The sequence below is a fragment of the Erpetoichthys calabaricus genome, chromosome 11 (assembly GCF_900747795.2).
Source record: "Erpetoichthys calabaricus chromosome 11, fErpCal1.3, whole genome shotgun sequence".
Taxonomy (NCBI): domain Eukaryota; kingdom Metazoa; phylum Chordata; class Cladistia; order Polypteriformes; family Polypteridae; genus Erpetoichthys; species Erpetoichthys calabaricus.
The window spans coordinates 2,787,174-2,812,813 of record NC_041404.2 but is presented as its reverse complement, the minus strand read 5'-3'; the positions used below and the strand labels follow the sequence as shown (position 1 = coordinate 2,812,813).

The following is a 25,640-nucleotide window of genomic DNA, read 5'->3' as shown; positions in this document are numbered from 1 at the left end:
AAAATTATTGAATACTTTGAGAATTGTTACATAAATGTTTTAAAATGATTTACAGTCAACTTTGCATCTTTATTTGTCACAATACATTTTGCCATGAAGTTATTTTGTCATGTCAGGAGTACAATAAAAAAGCAGAACAAGAAACCTTTGATAGTAAAGCCTTTTTTCTCCCTGTCCTGATAGAGAAATAATGTGCATCTGGAAAGTATTCACAGTGCATCACTTTTCCCACATTTTGTTATGTTACAGCCTTGTTCCAAAATGGATTAAATTCATTTTTTTCCTCAGAATTCTACACACAACACCCCATAATGACAACGTGAAAAAAGTTTACTTGAGATTTTTGCAAATTTATTAAAAATAAAAAAATTGAGAAAGCACATATACATAAGTATTCACAGCCTTTGCCGTGAAGCTTGAAATTGAGCTCAGGTGCATCCTGTTTCCCCTGATCATCCTTGAGATGTTTCTGCAGCTTAATTGGAGTCCACCTGTGGTAAATTCAGTTGATTGGACATGATTTGGAAAGGCACACACCTGTCTATATAAGGTCCCACAGTTGACAGTTCATGTCCGAGCACAAACCAAGCATGAAGTCAAAGGAATTGTCTGTAGACCTCCGAGACAGGATTGTCTCGAGGCACAAATCTGGGAAAGGTTACAGAAATATTTCTGCTGCTTTGAAGGTCCCAATGAGCACAGTGGCCTCCATCATCTGTAAGTGGAAGAAGTTTGAAACCACCAGGACTCTTCCTAGAGCTGGCCGGTCATCTAAACTGAGCGATCGGGGGAGAAGGGCCTTAGTCAGGGAGGTGACCAAGAACCCGATGGTCACTCTGTCAGAGATCCAGAGGTCCTCTGTGGAGAGAGGAGAACCTTCCAGAAGGACAACCATCTCTGCAGCAATCCACCAATCAGGCCTGTATGGTAGAGTGGCCAGACGGAAGCCACTCCTTAGTAAAAGGCATGTGGCAGCCCGCATGGAGTTTGCCAAAAGGCACCTGAAGGACTCTCAGACCATGAGAAAGAAAATTCTCTGGTCTGATGAGACAAAGATTGAACTCTTTGGTGTGAATGCCAGGAGTCACATTTGGGGGAAACCTGGCACCATCCCTACAGTGAAGCGTGGTGGTGGCAGCATCATGCTGTGGGGATGTTTTTCAGCGGCAGGGACTGGGAGACTAGTCAGGATAAAGGGAAAGATGACTGCAGCAATGTACAGAGACATCCTGGATGAAAAACTGCTCCAGAGCGCTCTTGACCTCATACTGGGGCAATGGTTCATCTTTCAGCAGGACAATGACCCTAAGCACACAGCCAAGATATCAAAGGAGTGGATTCAGGACATCTCTGTGAATGTCCTTTAGTGGCCCAGCCAGAGCCCAGACATGAATCTGATTGAAAATCTCTGGAGAGATCTTAAAATGGCTGTGCACCGACGCTTCCCATCCAACCTGATGGAGCTTGAGAAGTGCTGCAAAGAGGAATGGGCCAAACTGGCCAAGGATAGGTGTGCCAAGCTTGTGGCATCATATTCAAAAAGACTTGAGGCTGTAATTGCTGCCAAAGGTGCATCGACAAAGTATTGAGCAAAGGCTGTGAATACTTATGTACATGTGATTTCTCAGTTTTTTGATTTTTAATAGATTTGTAAAAACCTCAAGTAAATTTTTTTCACATTGTCATTATGGGGTGTTGTGTGTAGAATTCTGAGGAAAAAAAATGAATTTAATCCATTTTGGAATAAGGCTGTAACATAACAAAATGTGGAAAAAGTGATGCGCTGTGAATACTTTCTGGATGTACTGTATAAAAGAGAGGTGGCTTTTATTCCCAACAGCAAATCGGTGGTAACCTTGAGAGCTGCAGTGTTTGTGTAAAATTCTTTTATTCCACACTTTCACGACAGGATTAGTAATCAGCGAGTCAGGCTTTGGATTTCTTCCATTGACACCATACACACCTTCTAACAGATTATGAGCTTGAAAATGGAGTCCAATTAATGAAAGTTTATTGAACTGCATGTTCAGTTCTAGTGCTACTCAGTGATTGTTGTTTATAATCATCTTCTGATAAAGACTATAATTTTCAGTGTATACTGTATATTAGATGTGTATACATACTGGGTATAATGTACTAAGTTGTCAGCTTGTCCTTTTTGTATAGTTAAATGAACTGGAAACCCAGTTACAAGAATCAGTTCTTCGCAAGAAGCTAGAAGAAATGCAGAAACAGCTTGTGTTAGTGGAAGAAGAGAAGAAAGAACTGGAGCTTCGAATCCAGCAATCCGAAGAGCAGAATATGAACATGGAGCAGAAAGGTGAGGGGGCACCACAGTAGGAATGTATCAGAATGATTATTTGCATTATCTCAGAATGGAGCTGAGAGCTGAAACCTATTATTCTTGTTTTTTTAAGTATCTCATACTAAATATTCTCAGACTATTGCTTCTGGTTTGGGATGGCAAACACACTAAGAAAACGTTGAAGTTGCCAGAAATCCTGAATGTAAACCGAGGCGCTTTAGAAAACATACCTCATTTATTCCCATTCCAGTATAGCTGACAAAATTACAAACTAAAGAATCAAGGATCAAAATAACAAACGAAATATGAATCACAAAGAAGCAGAAAGTTGCCAGCAATTTAAATTAGGAAACATTTAAGTTAGGTAATGTACACCTGGCCCTATGCAAATGTCAGTGTGGAATTGAACATGTGTGGGTCATGTAGTGGACTGGCACCTCATTTAGGGTTGCTTTCAGCCTTTGAGTAGATGCTACCAAGGATTGCGTGCCAGGGGCAGAACTACTGTGAAACTAATAGAGTTTCATAATACAAGACCAAGGAAGTTATGATCAAGCTCGATAACATACAGGTTAGACCTTCTCTAAAGTACCGTGTGCAGTTTTGGTCTCCAGGCTACAAAAAGAGCATAGCAGTGCTGGAAAATGTCCAGAGAAGAGCAACTAGGCAGAGGCAGGGCTATAGGGGATGAATTATGAGGAAATATTAAAAGAGCAAAAGAAGATTACACAGATACATGATTGAAGTGTTTTAAACTTATGAAGGAATTAGTACAGTGCATCGGGACTGTTACTTTAAAGTGAGTTCATCAAGAACATGGGGACACAGCTGGGAACTTGTTAACGGTAAATTTTGCACAGACTTTAGGAAGTTTTTCCTTACACAGTGAACCTAGACACTTGGAATAAGTGACCAAGTAGTGCGGTAGACAGTAGGGCTTTAGGGACCTTTAAAATTCGACTAGACATTATTTTAGAAGAATTAAGTGGATAAGACTTGGCAAGCTTTGTTGGGCTGAATGGCTCATTCTCGTCTAGATTGTTCTAATGTTCTAACGAAGCTTAAGTTTTAGGGCCTCTAATTCTGGAGGGGCCCCAGAAGTGATTTTAAACCACATTGCTTAAAAAAATTGGGTGTCTACTGTATTAGAAGGGTTTTTTAAAGTATATTAATGTTAATAATACAGTGTATTGCAATACAAAATAATAGTTCAAATAAAAATGAAAGGGTTATGTATTAAAGTATAATGCAAGCATGGTTAAATCTCTTGGCACTCTTGGTTAAGTCTCGTCTCGCAGGACACGAGTTCTTGATATTTATTAGTTTATAATCTAAAAGCGGAATAAGAATCTGAAAATCTAACAACATCACATTAAAGTTGGATAAATTCTGAAAAGAATGATACCAAACATATATATGTAAGTTTTAAAATAAGCGTGACAAAAAATGTCATAAAATCGTTGCACTTTTTGAGTTAGGATTTTATATATACAGTATAGAGTTGATAAACTCATTGCTGTAACTGAAAGATTTGCAGTCATTTTTTAACCATTTTTGACCTTTTGCTTTGGCTTTGACTTTTTATTTTGGTATTTAGGGTTTCTAATTTGTAATTTGTAGATTATTCACTCTGATGTTAATTTTGGTACAGTTTTTTTGTTAATTAAGCTCAGTTCCTTGTTCTTTTTAAAAATTTGAATTATAGTATTTCTTTTACTTTAATTATTGTGTGGTCAAGATGTTTTGATGATTTTGACCATCTCATTTGGTAAACATAGCACATTGATTCACATTTTTCCTCTTTTTAATTTATGTTAGGGATATTCTACTATTTCCTCCCAGGTGTACCAGCAACTGGTGATAAAACTGGTGTTGATTACATTTTAGGAAAATTTTACTGTTTAGTGTGTTCCTAAACTTCCAAAGTATGAAAAACAGGGTTAATTCTATTCACCTTAAAGACTTGGGAGTAACCCTGATTCATTTTATACTGATTTTGTTTTTCTATTGTTTCAAAAATATATTTGATTTCTGTGCCTAAAATCCTTTCATACTACCTAAAAAAGATTTTATCAGTTTCACCTTCTTTGTATGATGATGTCCTACAGAGTGCTCACTTTCTACTGCTTATTTTGTGTAGTTCAAGAAATGTTGAAGAGTCAGAAAAGTTCAGACTTGGCACCTGAGACAGCACCAGGGACAGCATCACCTCCAGTGCCACCACCACAACCACCAGCCCCGCCACCTCCGCCTCCGCCACCACCTCCTCCCCCGCCACCTTCCCGTTGCAACCCTCTCAGGTAAATGAATATCCTCAGGACTGCCTGCTATTTTATCAGAGTCATGACACAGTCTTTTGTAAAATTTTAGTTTAAGTTTTTGATTAAATATTATTCTAAAGGCTTAACATTGATTGAGACTACTAGATTTTTAACATATGTAGGATTGGTTGACTGGGGACTCATGGCCCAAAATAAGTGTACATGTGTGTGCTCCATGATGCACCCTTTCAGGGTTAGGACTTGTCTGGTGCCCATTGATGCTGGGCGAGTCTAAGACTTACCAAAAAAAAAAAAACAGAAAACAACAGAAGATACTTATATAAACATTCATTGCAGATATGAATATAACTTTATTTGGAAATGTTTAGCTCCAATTTATCATAAACAAAAAAAAATTGAAAAATTCTTTAGAAAATGAGATCTAGACAATTTTTTTCTTCACACTTTGCTAAAAATTATTGACATTTTCAGAAATACTGTGTAAAAGGTACTGTTATTCTCACAGCACTTGGATTGAGCCAGAAACTTGTCATCCTCAGAGAAGACTACACATGAACACAGAAAGGAGTCTCAAGCATCACACAGATGGCGCCCCAGCTCTCACTGTATTTAAAGTTTTCTGAGGTAGCAATGCTAACTTCAACACCACTGTAGATTAAGTTGAATGTATTTTTTCATAGTGTTATTCATCATATGGGAGATAATCAGCCCACTAGCATTTATGAAGTCTGCCACACACAAATATACAAACATGTCGCCATATGTCACAGGCCAGAGGTTTTGTACCAACAAGCATGACAAGAAGAAAAACCCTGACATTAAGTAAATGTTTTCGAGAAGCAAATATCTCCATCCTTTTGTAAAAAGAATGTAGTAGGTAAAACCCGTGGGCTGTCAAGTGTGACAGAACAGCAGGTCCAGCTTAAATTATTCTTTAACAAGGTTTAACAGCCTTAGCTAGGAAGATTCCTCATCGGTGCCTTGAAAATATTAGAATGACTACGCTCTGAATTAGATGTGTAAAGCTTATATATACTGTATATACATTATATATTTAATTTAGTTAGAGATAACTCTTAATATGCTGACACTGTTAAGTCCATTGTAAAAAAAATGAAAAGAAAATTACAAAACATAACATTTCAGCGTTTGCAGACATGATACAATTAAGTAAATGCTATGTACACGATTAACTTTCAACCTTTATAGTATTCTTTAAAAAAAATATATAGCATGTTATTGAATGTTGCCTCTTATAGGCATATGTTTAGCAATCCCCCGCAAGCACAATTTTCCAATTGATCAGTCCATTTATTTTCTGAAATCTTTTAATTCAAAGTTGGAATTGATCCATGACATATAAAACTCATGCAACTAATATGGTTCATGTTACCATTTTATTGAATGTTTTATGAAAGGTCAGGGTGGCATGACATATCTTCCACAGCCAGAATAATGCCAAGGAGTTCAAAAAAAAAAAAAAAAAAAACCTGGTGATGTTATTATAAGTGAAACACACACAGGGAATGGACAATAAAGGAAAAAAAAAGTACACATAAACACATCTTACTGCCACAATGGATGTTCCTAGTTGAGTCTTGTACTGCTGTCTTCTAGCTGGAGAGGCTAATCCAATTACCGTATATACTCACGTATTAGTCGGGTCTTGAAACCTGAAAAATCGATCATAAAATCAGACCCCGACTTATACGCCAGTTCAGAAATGCGACACTTAATTCTTCTTGCTCCCTCCAATCTCGCATCAGTTTCTCAGACACATTGAATTTTGTTGCAGCAGTGCAGTTACCAATTTCTTTCGCTACTTCAACGACATTAAATTTAACACCAGCTTCATATTTTTTTCTGATCGAACACTCCACCACGATAAAGTTGTATGAGGGTGTGAGATACAAAAAACACAAATCAGTGCAAACGTTGCTTCAGAATAGTTCAAGTATTACTGTGTGGTCATGTAGGCACAATAGAGAGAGAGAGAGGGGGGGGGGGGGGGGTGGTTAGGAGCACACGCTGATACAGTATATTGTTGCACCCACATAAAAAAAAAAAAGGCAATGTGCTCCATGGTTACTCTCTCAGGTGGGCATTAGCATGTCATAATCTCTTGGACCAATAGTGTGAGTTTTCCGCATTCGACCTATACGACCGACATTATAAAATACCAGAAATTATACAGTAAAATCAAGTCCCGACTTATCCACAGGAGAACTTATTCGCGATTATATACAGTACCCATTCTCAAAAGAATTCCTTTTTTCACGTACCATCTCTCTGTCTCTGTCAAATACAATCCCGGAATCTCTTTCTCTGGCCAGTGAATCAGTTTTTTAACTAAATCCTTGTCTTTTAAGCTCCTGCCACACTAAACAACTTTTCCAGGCCAGCATTTTTTAGGCGTAACCTCCATTTACATAACCTTAGCCAATTGTAAAGAGCTGTGGTGCTGAGAATACTCTGAGAGAACTTTTTGGAACTACAGACTGGGATATCCTGCAGGGATCTCATAATGAGAACATTGAGGAAGTTGTTGACTGCACTACTGACTACATCAACTTCTGTATGGACATTGTAGTTCCAGTAAGAACAGTACGCTGCTATGCTAACAACAAGCCATGGATTACAAGTGACATCAAGGGCCTTTTGAACCAGAAGAAAAGGGCTTTTAAAGACGGTGATCAGCATGAGCTCAAGCGCGTGCAGAAGGAACTCCGAGTCCAACTCAGGGCGGCGAAGGAGCAGTACAGGAGAAAGCTGGAGCAGAAGTTGCAGAATAACAGCATGAAGGAAGTGTGGGATGGGATGAAGATCATCACTGGCTGCAGCTCGAAGCGGGGGTACCACCATTGAGAGAGACGTGAAGAGAGCAAACCAAATGAACAACTTTTTTAACAGGTTTGACCACCCTAACCCACTCTCACTCTCACCTCGGAGTACTGCACCCTCCACACATCCTTCTGCTGATACCAGCATAGGAAAAAACATCCCCACCCATAATAACAACAGCGCAAGTGAGCAGAGAGCTGAGGAGACTTCGTGCCAGCAAAGCAGCGGGTCCAGATGGAGTATCGCCACGACTGCTGAAGGTCTGTGCATCGGAGCTGGGGGGTCCTCTACAGCGCATCTTCAACCTGAGCCTGGAACAGGGGAGAGTCCCGAGGCTTTGGAAAACATCTTGTATCACCCCAGTCCCAAAGGTATCACGTCCTAGTGAGCTGAATGACTTTCGGCCTGTTGCTCTGACATCACATGTGATGAAGACCATGGAGAGGCTGCTGCTTCACCACCTTAGGCCACAGGTTCAACACGCCCTTGACCCTCTGCAGTTTGCATATCAGGAGAAGGTGGGAGCGGAAGATGCCATCATCTATATGCTACACCGATCCCTCTCTCACTTGGACAGAGGCAGTGGTGCTGTAAGAATTATGTTTCTAGACTTCTCTAGCGCCTTCAACACAATCCAACCTCTGCTCCTTAGGGACAAGCTGACAGAGATGGGATTAGATTCATACCTAGTGGCATGGATCGTGGACTATCTTAAAGACAGACCTCAGTATGTGCGTCTTGGGAACTGCACGTCTGACATTGTGGTCAGCAACACAGGAGCGCCACAAGGGACTGTACTTTCTCCGGTCCTGTTCAGCCTATATACATCGGACTTCCAATACAACTCGGAGTCCTGCCATGTGCAAAAGTTCGCTGATGACACTGCTATCGTGGGCTGTATCAGGAATGGGCTGGAGGAGGAGTATAGGGACCTAATCAATGACTTTGTTAAATGGTCCGACTCAAACCACCTACACCTGAACACCAGCAAAACCAAGGAGCTGGTGGTGGATTTTAGGAGGCCCAGACCCCTCATAGACCCAGTGATCATCAAAGGTGACTGTGTGCAGATGGTGCAGACCTATAAATATCTGGGAGTGCAGCTGGATGATAAATTAGACTGGACTGCCAATACTGATGCTCTGTGCAAGAAAGGACAAAGCCGGTTATACTACCTTAGAAGGCTGGCTTCCTTCAACATCTGCAATAAGATGCTGCAGATGTTCTATCAAACAGTTGTGGCGAGCGCCCTCTTCTACGCAGTGGTGTGCTGGGGAGGCAGCATTAAGAGGAAAGACGCCTCACGCCTGGACAAACTGGTGAGGAAGGCAGGCTCTATTGTTGGCATGGAGCTGGACAGTTTAACATCTGTGGCAGAGCGAAGGGCGCTCAGCAGGCTCCTATCAATTATGGAAAATCCACTGCATCCACTAAATAGTATCATCTCCAGACAGAAGAGCAGCTTCAGCGACAGACTGCTGTCACTGTCCTGCTCCACTGACAGATTGAGGAGATCGTTCCTCCCCCAAACTATGCGACTCTTTAATTCCACCAGGGGGGGTAAACGTTAATATTTAACATTATACATAGTTATTGTCTGTTTTTTTCACCTGTATTATTATCATTCTTTAATTTAATATTATTTATTGTATCAGTATGCTGCTGCTGAAGAATGTGAATTTCCCATTGGGATTAATAAAGTATCTATCTATCTATCTATCTATCTATCTATGACTACCAGTTGTGCATTGTGACATCCTTAGCAACTCAGTCGTAATGCTTTTTAACTCATTGTGACATACTTTGTCACTGGTCGTAGTTAAAGGCTGACAATCGTTGAGCACTCAGCTGGAAGTTCACTGCATACAATGCAACTGCTATAAAAGAAAGTGTTTAGAATAGCATACGCACTAGTGAGGCTTGTCTGTCCAGTTTCTCGTTTTTGTTGTGCCACAACAGACTGGAAAAAGAAAAATTTTAGGCCAAGATTTCGGCTGAACTCGGTATACCTGGAAAATATTCATAGTACCAGTTGGCTTTTAGAATGAGAAGAGCTTGCAATAGTTTCACAGCATGTTAGGAAATTTGAATCTGTACTGAAATGTTGTGAGAGAGGTGGGTAGTCCATTATCCTTGGTGATTCCTAGTGGAGTAATCTGACATCACTAAAGAAACAACATCCAGCAACAGCACTCATTAAGTGTGACATGCTTTCTGACTGTATGTCATGTAGTGTGGGACTCCAACCTAAACTCAATATGTCTCTTGTCATAATGCACCTTACATTCCCTCCTACTATCACATTTATTTTAAGAAAAGAAGTAAATCATCATAGATGCCAACGAAGTATCATTAGGGTAAAAGCTTCTCACAGCAAAATATTTGAACTGGGGAGGTCACCAGTGCATTGCACAGCACACTAACAAACACAATTGTAATTAATCACTCTTTGGATTTAGTTTGGAGAATCAATTAATCTAACCTGCTCATCTTTGGGATGTGGAAGGAAAGCTAAAGTAATGGGAGAGCATGCAATCTGCACATCAATGGTGACTAAATGTGGAATATAAACCCAGTCTAGGCAGAAGCACAAAGTGCAGCACCACTGTGTCCCTCAAAACTACAGATATACCCAGAAAGTTTTTATAGAAAATTTACGCTGTAACTAAAAAATATAAACAGTTATACTTAAGGGATTTTTGTAATGTGCCTATTAATGAGTGAATGGATGGATATTTAATCAAATACAGCATTTGTGTAAACATGAAAATGCAAATAAATTAACAAGATTTTTTTTCCTTTAGAAGACACAATCCTTTCACTGTGTTTTACTGAGAATGTAAACCCGATTGGCAGACTCTTTATTGTCTATATTATTGTTCTTGCTACTTAAGTGTGGTGCAACACAATACAACATCTCTGCTTACCTGTTTTTTTCTTCACACAGCTCGCTCATTGCGATAATGAGGAAGTCATCGAAGAGCTCCAAGAGTAGTCCAAAGGCAGAAGCAGCACCAGGTGGGGAATACAGTACGATCCACTACTTTTTAAAGCCCAGATTAATTTTTTTAAGGCTTCATGAACAGGTGATTTGCATTCATGCTTTTGTAGTTTTGTGATTCATAACCAGATTAAGAGAAATTCACTTTAAACTATAAAAATCATAAGACTGCAATTCTGGAACACTCCCTTAATCATTCACAGATGTTGTAGAACCATTTTTGGTTGATTATAAGCCTAATAGCTTAATGATTCAACATGATTGCAATTTTTTATTCCTGTGTCTGCTCATAACTGAGATGGCCAGGCCTCTCAGAAGCTGAGATTTACTAAAAAGCAGGAAAAAACTAATCAACTGTTGGTGCCCTAAAGTGCACAAATGCCCATTTTACAGAGTATTGTTCAGATATGGCTCAGATCTATGCAAACCTGTTCAGAAAAGAAAAATGTTCAGACATACAACCTTTACCAAAGGCTTAGTAGAAGCTGAGAAAGGGAAGACACAAATTCCATCATCTTTATATATAATATGCTACCGTGGCTGTTCATTTGTCTGTCCAGGATTTTAAATCACCTGTAGCTCTAAAACCGTTTGACCTATTGACCTGAAATTTGATACACATATACTACGTGATGTCTACTATCCGGTTTCAGGGTGATTATTGACCTCCAAGGTTATTCCTCTTTTTATTTTATTTTATTGTGGAGTCAACTCTTGGCAGCAGCCAGCAGGGTGGTCGTGTGGCGCATGCGTACAGGTGCCATTCTCATCCCTACCACCTTCGCCATCACTTCCCCTACCTCTTCATATCTTAAATCATTCTTGAGGCAGATTGAAGACTTAATGTGAAAAGATGGTGACGAAAGAAGAGAAGAAGCGGGCCGCTAGGGTGGAAAAAAGAAGAGCTGCTCACAAAGCAGCAAGCACATCAACCTCTGGGCAAATGAATGCTAAACGTACAGAGAAAGAGTATGAAAACTAGGAATTCTCAAGTCAAGTGTATTCACTGCACGTTATTGTGCAGTGTGCCGTTACTGGTTTCATATATTATGAAAAAATATATACCCCAGTGGGCTCCTCATTTTTGCATAGAGAATTTTATACAAGAATATATCATGTGGATACTGTATGGGCAGTCAAACAATACAAAAACAATACTTTACGAGAAATTGTCCCACACTTTGGTTGTGACATGAGAAATGGCAGATAAGGCAGCAAACCTGTGGGATTAAAGTTCTACACAGTGGTGTCTTATTGGTCAGCTGTTCAGAGCCCAAGTTTCATAGCTAGAAAATGTGACAAAGTGCTACTCTAAAGAGCTAAAAAAGAACAAACGCAGTTCAAAGTATTTTATACAGTTATAATGATGCATTAGATGTATCAAATACATCAAAAGTAATTCAGCGTATACCCCTAGCATTAGAAGCTTTAACAGGGCTAGGATAGTTAAAATTATTGCATTTTGATTTTATTAGTACTGGGACCAGCAGACCATCCTTATATTTGCTGAGATAGGCAATAAATGCGTCTAAGTGCAGGCAAAAAATATCTCAAATGGAGTACTTTTATGCCTACTTTGTATTTCTTGTGTTTGCACTGATGTTTTCTAATGTCTTCTGTTGCTTAAAAAGCACTTCTGTTTGCTAAGGCTTGTAATCACCATTTTATAGAACAGAAGTGCTATACTTCAGCATTTGCATTTCTAGATTATGTAACCTTTTTCTCTATTTTGTTCTTCTTTTATTAAAGTTACAGCTGCTGTAGATGATGTGAAAGTAAAAGCTGTGAATGAAATGATGGAGAGGATCAAGCATGGTGTTGTGCTGAGACCAGTCAAAGGACAGGATAGCAGTGTAAGCAAAACAGTTTGTTGCTATGATGACAGCTGTTTCTTCAATGGCTCATTGTTTGTGAACGCATGGGTTTAGATGATCTAAAGCTTATGGTAGACATTTATATATCACCATCAGAAAATCTCTAAAGGTAACTGAGAAGTCAAATCAAACAAGAAAAAATTGATGGACATATACAAGATGCTAGAAATTTCTCAGTATCTGTTGTATATATTGCTGTACATTTGCAGGAAATAGATTATATTGGACACTATAAGCTACAGTATAAACTTTTATATACTGTTAAGTTTCATTATGTTGTCTACTTCTTACATACAGTATATAACTATTTTTTGTGGACATACAACATTGTTGTATGACATTTTAGTTTGGGAAAGGCCTTGTCCATTGATGGTGTGCAATCTATCGCCTTTGTTTATTTGCACCAATCCTTTAGAGCGGGGCAAGTCAATTAACAAATTCAGTTGGGCCAGATTTTCAAACCCAAGAAACTTAGCTGGGCCAGGCATTTTCAGCATCTAGTAAGCAGCAGGTAATGACAAATTTTAAACTAACACTAACAGAATCTGGTCATTTTGGTCATATCTAACCTAGGCACATCTCAAAGTGCATAAAAACAAAATAGTGCACAGTATTAGCAATAACATTTGTTTCCCTTTTAAAATTTAAATTAACATTTTGGTCATGTAATAATATTATAACTGTTTATATTTACATGGCATTTTTTTCACTCCTTCAAACGCTTAGTGCCCCACGTGGGATGCAAACCCATGATCTCTTTATTGCGAGGCAGCAGCACTATGATTGCACCACTGCATATGCACATATTATATTATACATAATGTTACTGGTTATGTCACAAAGTGCATTTAACCGAATAAAAAAGAGCTATCAGTGCACAAACCCATAACAAGTGATAAGAGTAACTAACACACATGAATACAACATCTACGGCACACTGAGGGAACATAGGTTTGTTTTAAATCACAACGTGTTGTAAGCCACTAGGGGGCGTACAGCCACCCTAACCCCCGACACAAACAGGCAGGACACAGGTTCAATTCAACTCCCATGTTTATTTACAGTTTGTGGACACATTACCAACACCACAATATACCTATATACTGTACAGTCTATTCCCTTCCTTGCCGCCAGTCCATCCGCCTCCACTCTTCCTCAGGCTTTGTCCACTCCTTCCTCCCAACTCTGGCCCCTCAATGGAGTGAGGCAGCTCCTCTTATTCAGGCCTATTACCTCATCACTATTACCTGGAATCACTCCCAGGAGCCCTGGAGGTCCTGTACAGCACTCTGCAGCTCCCCCTGGCGGCCCCCACAGAACCCAACAGGGCTTCACCAAATTCCAGTTCCCGACATGCCCTGCAGGAACCCGCAGCCACTCAGGAGGGCTGCCCTCTAGTGTCCCAGGGGAGGTATTGACTCATCAGTTCCCTTTTCCCTGGTCCTTCCACCCTGCTGGTGTCCCGTCCAGGTAGAGGCCGTGGCCGTCCATCACAGTGTTTTGATATTGTGATGTGTCTTGCTACAGCCTCTGCTGTGGGGGGGTAGAGTCTTGGGTGAAAGCACTTTATTCAAAATGCTGCATACCTCATCAACCCCAGAGAATGGAGACAGTGAATGATTTTTTGATAGAGTAGGGTTTGTCCCGAGATACTTAGCCTGGATAAAACTGCTAGACTCAAGTCCTGAAGCTTCAGCTTGTTGCCAAAAATGTTTAGAACTTGTAAAATAGAGAATTTACTGATCAGAATATACCCCCAGTTTCAGAACTAATGTCTTTGCCTCCTGTAGAGGCACATTTTTAAACCACTAGAGTGAAAAAAGAACTGATTTCAAAATCATATGAAGATGTACAAGAAAGTACACCACAAGATCCATCCATCCATCTTCCAACCCACTGAATCCGAACACAGGGTCACAGGGGTCTGCTGGAGCCAATCCCAGCCAACACAGGGCACAAGGCAGGAACCAATCTCGGACAGGGTGCCAACCTACTGCAGGACACACACAAACACACCCACAGGCCAATTTAGAATCGCCAATCCACCTAACCTGTATGTCTTTGGACTGTGGGAGGAAACCAGAGCGCCCAGAGGAAACCCACGCAGACACGGGGAGAACATGCAAACTCCACACAGGGAGGACCCGGGAAGTGAACCCAGGTCCCCAGATCTCCCAACTGCGAGGCAGCAGCGTTACCCACTGCACCACCGTGCCGCCCTGCCAGTGTTTTGCTTTATATTAATTGTTCATACTTTACTAATAAGTGACATGTTTATTGTCACTGATTTGTATTTTATGAAAATAAAATTCTTTGTGAGGAATGAAACTGCCATAATGGCCTTGTACATTAAACGTGACAACTGTAGACTTGAGCATAGCATAAAGCTGTATATTGATGAATCCATGAGCTTCTAAAATTGGATTGCATGTGTTGTGCCACTTTGTTGGGATTTTTAATGGATATTTCACCCTTCTCCCCTTTTTATTATTCTTCTGTTTTGCTACTTACATTCAGAGGAGATTTGGTGTGAAGGTAAGAAACAGTCTTCACTTTGACATCATAATGGTACTGTAAGCAGAAATCACAATATACAGTATATATAAACAGAGTATAAGTACCCATGAAAATTGTATTAATCTGAAGAAACTAATATGATGAAATATTTCTGAAGCTAAATATTTTAGGTATAGTTTTAGTTACTTATTCCATAATTTATTTATCAGTTTGTTGAAATGTTTTACATCAGTCACTTTAAAGTTTCTATCATGTGTTAGAAAAAGTGCTTGAAGTAACTTTTGTTTGAATTGGCAAACTTTCTGATGACTTGAGCCTTGAAAATATTTCAAAGCAAAAAACATAATGGCATAAGTAGTGAGAATTACAATTTATATTTCAACAACAAACAGAAAATAAAAACATAAAGTGAAATGCAACCTATTTAATTTGTTTGGTTAGATGTTACCGGCAGTAGTCGAATCAATGAGCTTATTGTGTCTGTGAATTGTTATTATGACAGAGTTTTCACAGCAGGAATTATAGAGCAAACAGCTTTTAAGAGACTTGGTTTCCTTTCTTGTATGAATTGCCCTAATTTTTCAGAAGTATCTAGTGATATGAAAAAACTGAATAAAAAATGACATTATCTGTCTCAGTTACAAGTACTGTAGTTCAGTGCAACAACTACCACGACATGTCATGCAGACAACATGAACTTCAGTTGAAGGGCAAAATTCCCACAGCTGATATTCACACATAAATTCATATAGAAGTGCCAGCATCTTCTTCTTCCTAGCAGTTGTCTCACTTTGTTGCATGGTCCACTCTTCAACACATCGTTTGCCACTTTGTCTGGTCAATAATATCTTCTGGGAAAGCACTGACATACCTCACGTTAATAATAATAATAATATCCATCCATTCTCTTCCGCTTATCCGAGGTTGGGTCACGGGGGTAGCAGCTTGAGCAGAGATACCCAGACTTCCCTCTCCCTGGCCACATCTTCTAGCTCTTCCGGGAGAATCCCGAGGCGTTCCCAGGCCAGCCGGGAGACATAGTCCCTCCAGCGTCTCCTGGGTCTTCCCTGGGGCCTCCTCCCGGTTGGACGTGCCCGGAACACCTCACCAGGGAGGCGTCCAGGAGGCATCCTAATCAGATGCCCGAGCCACCTCATCTGACTCCTCTCGATGCGGAGGAGCAGCGGCTCTACTCTGAGCCCCTCCCGGATGACTGAGCTTCTCACCCTATCTTTAAGGGAGAGCCCAGACACCCTGCGGAGGAAACTCATTTCAGCCGCTTGTATTCGCGATCTCGTTCTTTCGGTCACAACCCATAGCTCATGACCATATGTGAGGGTAGGAACATAGATCGACCGGTAAATTGAGAGCTTTGCCTTATGGCTCAGCTCCTTTTTCACCACGACAGACCGATGCAGAGCCCGCATCACTGCGGACGCCGCACCGATCCGCCTGTCGATCTCACGCTCCATTCTTCCCTCACTCGTGAACAAGACCCCAAGATACTTGAACTCCTCCACTTGAGGCAGGATCTCGCTCCCAAACCTTAGAGGGCACTCCACCCTTTTCCGGCTGAGGACCATGGTCTCGGATTTGGAGGTGCTGATTCCCATCCCAGCTGCTTCACACTCAGCTGCGAACCGATCCAGAGAGAGCTGAAGATCACGGCCTGATGAAGCAAACAGGACAACATCATCTGCAAAAAGCAGTGACCCAATCCTGAGTCTACCAAACCGGACCCCCTCAACACCCTGGCTGCGCCTAGAAATTCTGTCCATTAAAGTTATGAACAGAATCGGTGACAAAGGGCAGCCCTGCCGGAGTCCAACTCTCACTGGAAACGGGTTCGACTTACTGCCGGCAATGCGGACCAAGCTCTGACACCGGTTGTACAGGGACCAAACCGCCCTTGTCAGGGGGTCCGGTACTCCATACTCCTGGAGCACCCCCCACAAGATTCCCCGAGGAACACGGTCGAACGCCTTTTCCAAGTCCACAAAACACGTGTAGACTGATTGGGCGAACTTCCATGCACCCTCCAGGACTCTGCTAAGGGTGTAGAGCTGGTCCACTGTTCCGCGACCAGGACGAAAACCACACTGTTCCTCCTGAATCCGAGGTTCGACTATCCAACGGACCCTCCTCTCCAGAACCCCCGAATAGACTTTTCCAGGGAGGCTGAGGAGTGTGATCCCTCTGTAGTTGGAACACACCCTCCGGTCCCCCTTCTTGAAGAGGGGGACCACCACCCCGGTCTGCCAATCCAGAGGCACTGTCCCTGATGTCCATGCGATGTTGTAGAGACGTGTCAACCAAGACAGCCCTACAACATCCAGAGCCTTGAGGAACTCTGGGCGTATCTCATCCACCCCTGGGGCCCTGCCACCAAGGAGTTTTTTGACCACCTCGGTGACCTCAGTCCCAGAGATGGGGGAGCCCACCTCCGAGTCCCCAGGCTCTGCTTCCTCATTGGAAGGCATGTTATTGGGATTGAGGAGGTCTTCGAAGTACTCCCCCCACCGACCCACAACGTCCCGAGTCGAGGTCAGCAGCGCACCATCTCCAACATATACAGTGTTGATACTGCACTGCTTCCCCCTCCTGAGACGCCGGACGGTGGACCAGAATCTCCTCAAAGCCGTCCGAAAGTCGTTCACCATGGCCTCCCCAAACTCCTCCCATGCCCGAGTTTTTGCCTCAGCAACCACCGAAGCCGCATTCCGCTTGGCCTGCCGGTACCTATCAGCTGCCTCCAGAGTCCCACAGGACAAAAGGGACCGGTAGGACTCCTTCTTCAGCTTGACGGCATCCCTCACCGCCGGTGTCCACCAACGGGTTCGGGGATTGCCGCCACGACAGGCACCGACCACCTTACGGCCACAGCTCCGGTCAGCCTCCTCAACAATAGAGGCACGGAACATGGCCCATTCGGACTCAATGTCCCCCACCTCCCTCGGGACATGGTCAAAGTTTTGCCGGAGGTGGGAGTTGAAGCTACTTCTGACAGGGGGCTCTGCCAGACATTTCCAGCAGACCCTCACAACACGTTTGGGCCTACCAGGCCTGACCGGCATCCTCCCCCACCATCGAAGCCAACTCACCACCAGGTGGTGATCAGTTGACAGCTCCACCCCTCTCTTCACCCGAGTGTCCAAGACATGTGGCCGCAAGTCCGACAACACGACCACAAAGTCGATCATCGAACTGAGGCCTAGGGTGTCCTGGTGCCAAGTGCACATATGAACACCCCTATGCTTGTACATGGTGTTCGTTATGGACAATCCGTGACGAGCACAGAAGTCCAATAACAAAACACCACTCGGGTTCAGATCGGGGGGGCCATTCCTCCCAATCACGCCCTTCCAGGTCTCACTGTCATTGCCCATATGAGCATTGAAGTCTCCCAGCAGTACGAGGGAGTCCCCAGATGGTATGCCCTCTAGCACACCCTCCAGGGACTCCAAAAAGGGTGGGTACTCCGAACTGCAGTTCGGCGCACACGCACAAACAACAGTTAGGACCTGTCCCCCCACCCGAAGGCGGAGGGAGGCTACCCTCTCGTCTACCGGGGTAAACCCCAATGAACAGGCTCCAAGTCGGGGGGCAATAAGTATACCCACACCCGCTCGGCGTCTCGTACCCGGGGCAACTCCAGAGTGGTAGAGAGTCCAGCCCCTCTCAAGGAGATTGGTTCCAGAGTCCAAGCCGTGCGTCGAGGTGAGCCCGACTATATCTAGCCGGAACCTCTCAATCTCACGCACAAGCTCAGGCTCCTTCCCCTTCAGAGAGGTGACATTCCACGTCCCAAGAGCCAGCTTCTGTAGCCGAGGATCGGACCGCCAAGGTCCCCGCCTTCGGCCACCACCCAACTCACACTGCACCCGACCTCCTTGGCCCCTCCCATAGGTGGTGAGCCCATGGGAAGGGGGACCCACGTTGCCTCTTCGGGCTGTGACCGGCCGAGCCCCATGGGTGCAAGAACGGCCACCAGGCGCTCGCCATCGAGCCCCACCTGCAGGCCTGGCTCCAGAGGGGGGCCCCGGTGACCCGCGTCTGGGCAAGGGAAAACGCCGTCCAAATTTTTTATTCATCATAGGAGGTTTGTATAACCGCTCTTTGTCTCATCCCTCACCTAGGACCAGTTTGCCTTGGGTGGCCCTACCAGGGGCATAAAGCCCCGGACAACAGAGCTCCTAGGATCACTGGGACACGCAAACCCCTCCACCACGGTAAGGTGGCGGTTCGAGGAGGGGATAATAATAATAATAATTTTATTTATATTGCACTCTATATTTTAGCAATCTCAAAGTGCTACAAAGTAATAATAAAGTAATAAAGCAAGAAAATCTATAAATACTTTAACAAAATGTCTTTCTGAAAAGATGAGTTTTTAGATATTGTTTAAAAGCTTCAGTCGACTGTGGGGCTCTCAGGTAGTCAGGTAGTTCCACAGCCTTGGCGCCACAGATGAAAAAGCATTATCACCCATACTGCGAAGCTTGGTTCTAGGGACTTGGAGAGTGTTAGTGTGTACAGAGCGGAGGGTGCATGAGGAGGTATGAGGGGTAAGGAGTTCCTGTAAGTAAAGGGGGGCATGTCCATAAATGCACTGATGGGTGAGGAGAACGACCTTGTACTCTATTCTGAGTGGGACAGGGAGCCAGTGAAGGGTTTTCAGGATTGGGGTGATATGGTCATGCTTTCGCACCCTCATCAGGATCCTGGCAGCGCTATTCTGGATATACTGGAGTCTCTGGATACTCTTGCCAGGAATCCTGATGAGGAGCGCATTACAGTAATCCAGCCTGGAGGAGACAAAGGCATGGACGAGCTTCTCTGCATCTGCCAGGGTGAGTGTTGGGCGGAGTTTAGCGATGTTCTTGAGGTGGTAGAAAGAAGACTTACAGAGGTGTTTGACATTCTCCGATAGTTAGTTCATCCAGCATTTCTTCTGTCTGCCTTTTGTCTTTGGGGTCAAACTTCAGGACTATTTTGGCCATCATCTAGTCGTCACTACGGATCACAGAGCTACGTCATCGCAGACATGTTTCTAACATTTTCTCAGCAGTCGGCACTACTCCCATGAACTTCCTCACATTTTTGTTTATGATGTGATCCAGCCATGTCAGACTGAACATCCAGCAAAGCATTCGCATTTCCATAGAGTGCAGTATCCATTCATATTTTAGAGCCATTGGCCAGCATTTTGTGCCATACAAGATGACTGGGCGAATGACCCTTTTATAGATTTTGGACTTTAGGTAGGTTGTCATGTTTTGGGTGCAGAGGACTCTGTTGACTTTAGCCATTTCATCCACACAGTGTTGGCTCACAGTCTGGCATTTAAGAGAGTGTCACTGTTAGAGCAGACTAAGGAGATGAGATACTTGAACTTCATGATTTTGTTCATTTCTTGCTCATCAATGTAATTGGTGCTATCCATCCATGTGTTGCACTCCATGTACTTTTTGATGATGAATCAAAACTCAATCTTAAGGAGCTCAAGTTCGAGGTGTTCTTCCTTCATGAGCAAGACTTTGTTGGCATACAGCGTACAAGGTACTTGTGTCTAGATGTTTGCCATGGCCGTATACATGCATAGGATAAATAACAATGACAGTTTAGATCCCTGATGAACACCAAATTGAAGAGTGATGCGCAGTAAGATTCCAACTGGGCATTGGACAGCACTTTAGACATTGTTGTGAAGGAGTTGAATCAGGTGCAGCTAGACTTCAGTCATGCCTTGTTCACCTTAGGGCGGGCCAGTTTATCTCACAAAACATTTTGTCAAAAGCTTTTTCCAGGTTGAGGAAATAGATAGATAGATAGATAGGAAGATAGATAGATAGATAGATAGATAGATAGATAGATAGATAGATAGATAGATAGATAGATAGATAGATAGATAGATAGATAGATAGATAGATAGATAGATAGATAGATAGATAGATAGATAGATAGATACTATGAAGTGACTTCTTCTTCTCTCTGTGATTTTCAATCAGTTGGATGGAATTTATTCCTTGACAAAGCCACACTGGTTTGGAGTGACTTTGAAAATGTTGCAGATGCCTTGCTCAGCAACATATTCGAAAATCTTCATCACATTGCATAGTAGGCTATTTGAACAATAGTTTGTGCAATCAATGACATCTGCTTTGCTCTTCCAGATCAGCACACTAGTGCTAGATCTCCAGGCTTGGGGGACTGTGCATTCATCAATGATTTTGTTGAACAGGGTTGTTAGAAGTTCAGTGTTGATGCATCTGAACATTTTACAAACTTCATCTGGTATGTCATCAGGGCCTGTTGCCTTGCGGTCTTCATCTTTTGAATGGCTGCTTCAACCTTGTACATCGGAATTAGCGGGACTGGTTCAGAGCACAGATATTACATTTTGAATCCATTGTTGTGGGAATTAGTCATTGCTTATATTTGAAATATCCATTGTTGTGGGAATAAGTCATTGCTTATATCTGAAATATAGTCTCCCCAATGCTGTAGAATGATGGTCTAGTCTCATAGGTTTGTTCATCCTTGACTTGGATACCTTGTACTTGTGTCAGTCATTGCCAGGTGTTCTATGCTGCCTTCTGCTTCTTAATGGCTAGTTGGTCTTTATTGTACTTGTCTGTTAAGCACTTTCTGGGCTTGAAAATGCCTGTATAAGTACTACAAATGCAAGAAGATGGCTAAAGCATGTTAAAGATAGAAAGAAAAACTGAACTATTTTGATCAGGCCTGTATCAGTCACTGCCAATCATTCTTTACAGAGAGCAGAGAAGAAAAAACAAATTATAAGGTCAGAGAAAATCAATGCCCGACAAACAGACTAATGGAGTGTCCATGCAGCAGTGTTCTGAGGTTTATGAGCAGCTGCAACACATTCTGCTGTTATAGGAACCTTAAACTAGTAGAATGATTGTAGAATGCATTGATTAGGATGCAGATTTAGTAGACAAGTAAACAAAAGAGCGTACATTTGGTTAAAGCAGGAGTGGTCTGTTCCTTTCTTTCCTGAACATGCACACTATTTCTTGAATGCCCCCATATATTCCTTCACTGATTAACTAGCCAATACCACTGAACTATTTTACAAATAATGGCTAAAAAATGAATAAATCAACTGCATCTGGGCAGAGGCTGCTGCTCACTCATCTTTACATTTGTGTATTTTGTGAGCCATGTGAACATAAGCACCTAACCTGCAGCAGCACCGACTCATTTGAAACTATTTATTTTTATATTAGCAGCCTCCAGTCACAGAAGAAAAAACACAGGAAAGTGCAATGGAAGAACTGAAAGGAATTCTGGTATTTAAGCTTTGCTGCTTGTAAATATGTGTCTTTTAATAATTCATATTGGCCTATCTTTATACACAATGTTTAGAAATGTGACTTTAACATACTCTTCCACCATGATGGCTCTCTGCACATTTTCTTAAAGTACTTACTGAAACTGAAAGAAAAAAAGTACAGATGAGTGCCTAAATTATTTTCCTTCAGCTTTTGTTTTCTACATTTGTCTTTCTAGAGTAACATTTTGCATGTCATGTGTAAATGTATAATTTTAAAATCCTTTTAAACATAATTAATCCATACATGATTGTATTTTTTGAAAAACTTTCAATAGTGTTTCTAATTCTACTGTTTGGGTTAAGTCTCTTTTTTGCTGTCTTGATTAATCAAACTCAAAAGCTTCCATATATAGTACATAACACAATATTTTTAAACTTGCTTAATCCAGTTTAGGGTCGCAAAGAACCTGCCTTTTGTGGTGGAAACCAGTCTTGGACAGGGTGACAATCTATTGCTAGGCCTATAGTGCCTTTATGAACTATTAAGGCCCCTTCACTTTTTTCAGATTTTGTTATGTTACATCCTTATGCTAAAATCATTGCAATTCATTATTTCCACAACACTCAATATCCCCAAAAAAAAACAAAGTGAAAACAGAATTTTATGAATTTTTGCAAATTTATTAAAAATAAACTGAAATATCAAATTAATGCAAGTATTCAGACCCTATGACACTTGAGGTTTGACTCAGGTACATCCCATTCTACTGATCACCATTGAGATGTTTCTACATCTTGTTTGGAGTCCTCTTGTGGTCAGTTCAATTGCTTGCACATGATTAGATAGATAGATAGATAGATAGATAGATAGATAGATAGATAGATAGATAGATAGATAGATAGATAGATAGATAGATAGATAGATAGATAGATAGATAGATAGATAGATAGATAGATAGATAGATACTTTATTAATCCCAATGGGAAATTCACAATTGATTAGGAAACCTGTCTATAGAAGGCCCTATAGCTGCCAAAGTGTATCAGAGGAACCATAACAGGAGGTTGAAGAAATGAATCTGCAGAGCTTAGAGACAGGATTGTGTTGAGGTACAAATCTAGGGAAGGCTACAACAAACTTCTGCTGCATTGAGATTTCCCAAAAGCACAATGACCCTTCTAATTCTTGAATGGAATACATTTGGAAGGATCACACCTCTTCCTAGAGCTGGCTGTTCAGCCAACCTGAGCAATTAAAGGAGAAAGGCCATGGTAATTGTGTGGAGAAGAAAGAAACATCCAGAAGGTTACTCTTCTAATCTTGCCTGTATGGCAGAATGGCCAAACGACGCATGAAAGCCCTCTTAGAATTTGCAAAAAGACACCTAAAGGACTCTCAGACTATGAGAAACAAGATTCCCCAGTCTGACTAAACAAAGATTGAACTGTTTTGCCTTAATTTGGCCTCCTGTCTGGAGGAAACCACTGCTCATTGATTGTGCAGTACCATTCACACGCTAAAGCATGGAGGTGGCAGAATCATGCTGTGGGGTTATTTTTCAGCAGCAGAGACAGGAAGACTGCTCAGGGTTGAGGGAAAGCCAAATAGAGCAAAGTATTTATATATCCTTAATTAATATCTGCTCCAGAGCACTTTAGACCTCACACTGGGCTGAAGGTTCACCTTCCAACAGGACAATGACCCTAAGCACAAAGTAAAGACAACACAGGGGTGGCTTAGGGTCAGCTCTTTCAATGCTGAACATCTCTGCAAAGACCAGAAAATAGTGATCCGCTGACAGTCTCCATCCAACTGGACAGAGCCGGAGTGGATGTGCAGAGAAGAATGGCAGAAAATCCCCAAATTCAGGTATGCATAGCTTGTTGTGTCATACCCAAGAAGACTCAAGGTCATAATTGCTGCCAAAGGTGTTTCAACTAAGTACTGAATCATGGATCTAAATACTTGTGTCAATGTGATATTTCAGTTTTGAAAAAAAATAATTGTAATGATTTTAGCATAAAGCTGCCACCTAGCAAAATGTGTAAAAAAGAGAATGTCTGAATACTTTCTGAAGGCCCTGCACACATCAACATTCACACAGAGGAAGTTTAGAGTCAGCAGTTAACCTCTTGTTTTTAGCATCTTTGATTCCAATTTTGTGCCCGTTTGCTTTCTGTGTGTAATATGCACATTCCCCCCCAGGTCTGTGTGTGGTTTCCACCAACATTTCCACCTCTGCATGGGTGTATGTGTTTATATGAGTGGCATCCATTCCAGGGATTTTTCCTACCTCATGCTTGATACTGGCCACTCCGGACCCTGTACAGTAATGAGTGGGCTTGTGAATATGATGTCAGTCATTTTCTAACCCTTTTAGTCTAGAACAGGGTTATGGAGTGCTGGAGCCCTAGCATAGAGCACAAGGTAGTAGCAATCCCTGGACTGGGCACCAGTCCATCACAGGGTGAATATTATGTTGTTCTAAGCAATTAAATTTTTGCTTTATTCAGTGGATGATCATTTAATAAAAATGTTAACAAACAAATGATTAGATTTCTGCTGAACTGACAGGAAAATGTGAAGAAGAGTCCAAGTAGAGGGTTTCCAGAGGTGATACCAGGGAAGAAAGACAGTGAACTGGAGGTCATTCTGCGAAGGAGACGGAAACAGGCTTGTGACACAGGCTGTGAAGGTACACGTGTATATCACCAGTTCATTTCCCCTCGCCCTTTAAGCACGCTGTTCAGCATTCACTTAGTTTTGTCCGTTATCTATTGCTTTCTATTTCAGATGACAAAGAAGGTGAAATTAGTAAATTCTCATCCTTAGAAAGCTTAAATGCCAGAAACAGTGCTGACTCGGGCAAAGAAACAGTGCTGTCTGGTCACGGAGGTAGTAGTACTCGCAGTTCTGTGTCTGAGAAGGGGACAGACGTACTTTCAAATGGCTGCTGCGATGGGTAAACTTTTTTGTTTTATTATTAAATCTTGTAATTTCTTTTCAGCATTTTCAAAAACAGCTAATTATATTGCTCTGAAATATAAGGAAAATAAGCAACAAGTGGTAAAAAAAAAAATATGGTGAAGTGGGAGTAGAGGGTTTGCTCTATATCTGAAAATGAAGAAATCTTGCATGGTTTCATCACAAATAACTGTAATTTCAATTTGTTTTTCACCTTTCACGATCAGTTTCACAGAATAAAAGAACATATGAAATTGTGGAAATGAGAGGCTAACTCTTTAACACTTTAGTCCATCAAGCTCCTGTGTTTACTTAAGTCTCCATATCTTATGCAAAGGATTTTAAAAGCTGTCAGGTTATGGATAACAACAGGCCTAATTGGCTTTTGTTGTCGATTTGTTTTAATGCAGTCTTGTTCATACTGCGCAAAAGTACAATATATGTTGCATAACATATAACATATAATTATAACTTTATTGGGAGGATATTCATTCCAGTTTTTTCAGACTGCTGAGAAGATTACCCGAGGCTAAGAGAAGCGATTATATTCTTCAT

The 25,640-nt window shown here is 41.8% G+C and overlaps 1 protein-coding gene across 3 annotated transcripts in view; it reads left to right on the top strand.

Annotated features, from left to right (window-relative positions):
- Nucleotides 1–25,640, top strand: part of shtn3 (shootin 3) — a 136,892-nt gene that overhangs the window by 108,756 nt on the left and 2,496 nt on the right. The window contains exons 9-16 of one of the 3 annotated variants that reach the window (XM_051933827.1): nt 2,167–2,320; nt 4,446–4,605; nt 10,376–10,446; nt 12,179–12,282; nt 14,821–14,838; nt 22,077–22,136; nt 24,696–24,816; nt 24,915–25,083. In XM_051933827.1, coding sequence (XP_051789787.1) covers nt 2,167–2,320; nt 4,446–4,605; nt 10,376–10,446; nt 12,179–12,282; nt 14,821–14,838; nt 22,077–22,136; nt 24,696–24,816; nt 24,915–25,083 — 857 coding nt within the window. Of the gene's footprint in view, nt 1–2,166; nt 2,321–4,445; nt 4,606–10,375; nt 10,447–12,178; nt 12,283–14,820; nt 14,839–22,073; nt 22,137–24,695; nt 24,817–24,914; nt 25,084–25,640 lie in introns of all 3 variants that reach the window. The other 2 variants (XM_028812632.2, XM_051933828.1) reach the window with 2 other exon arrangements.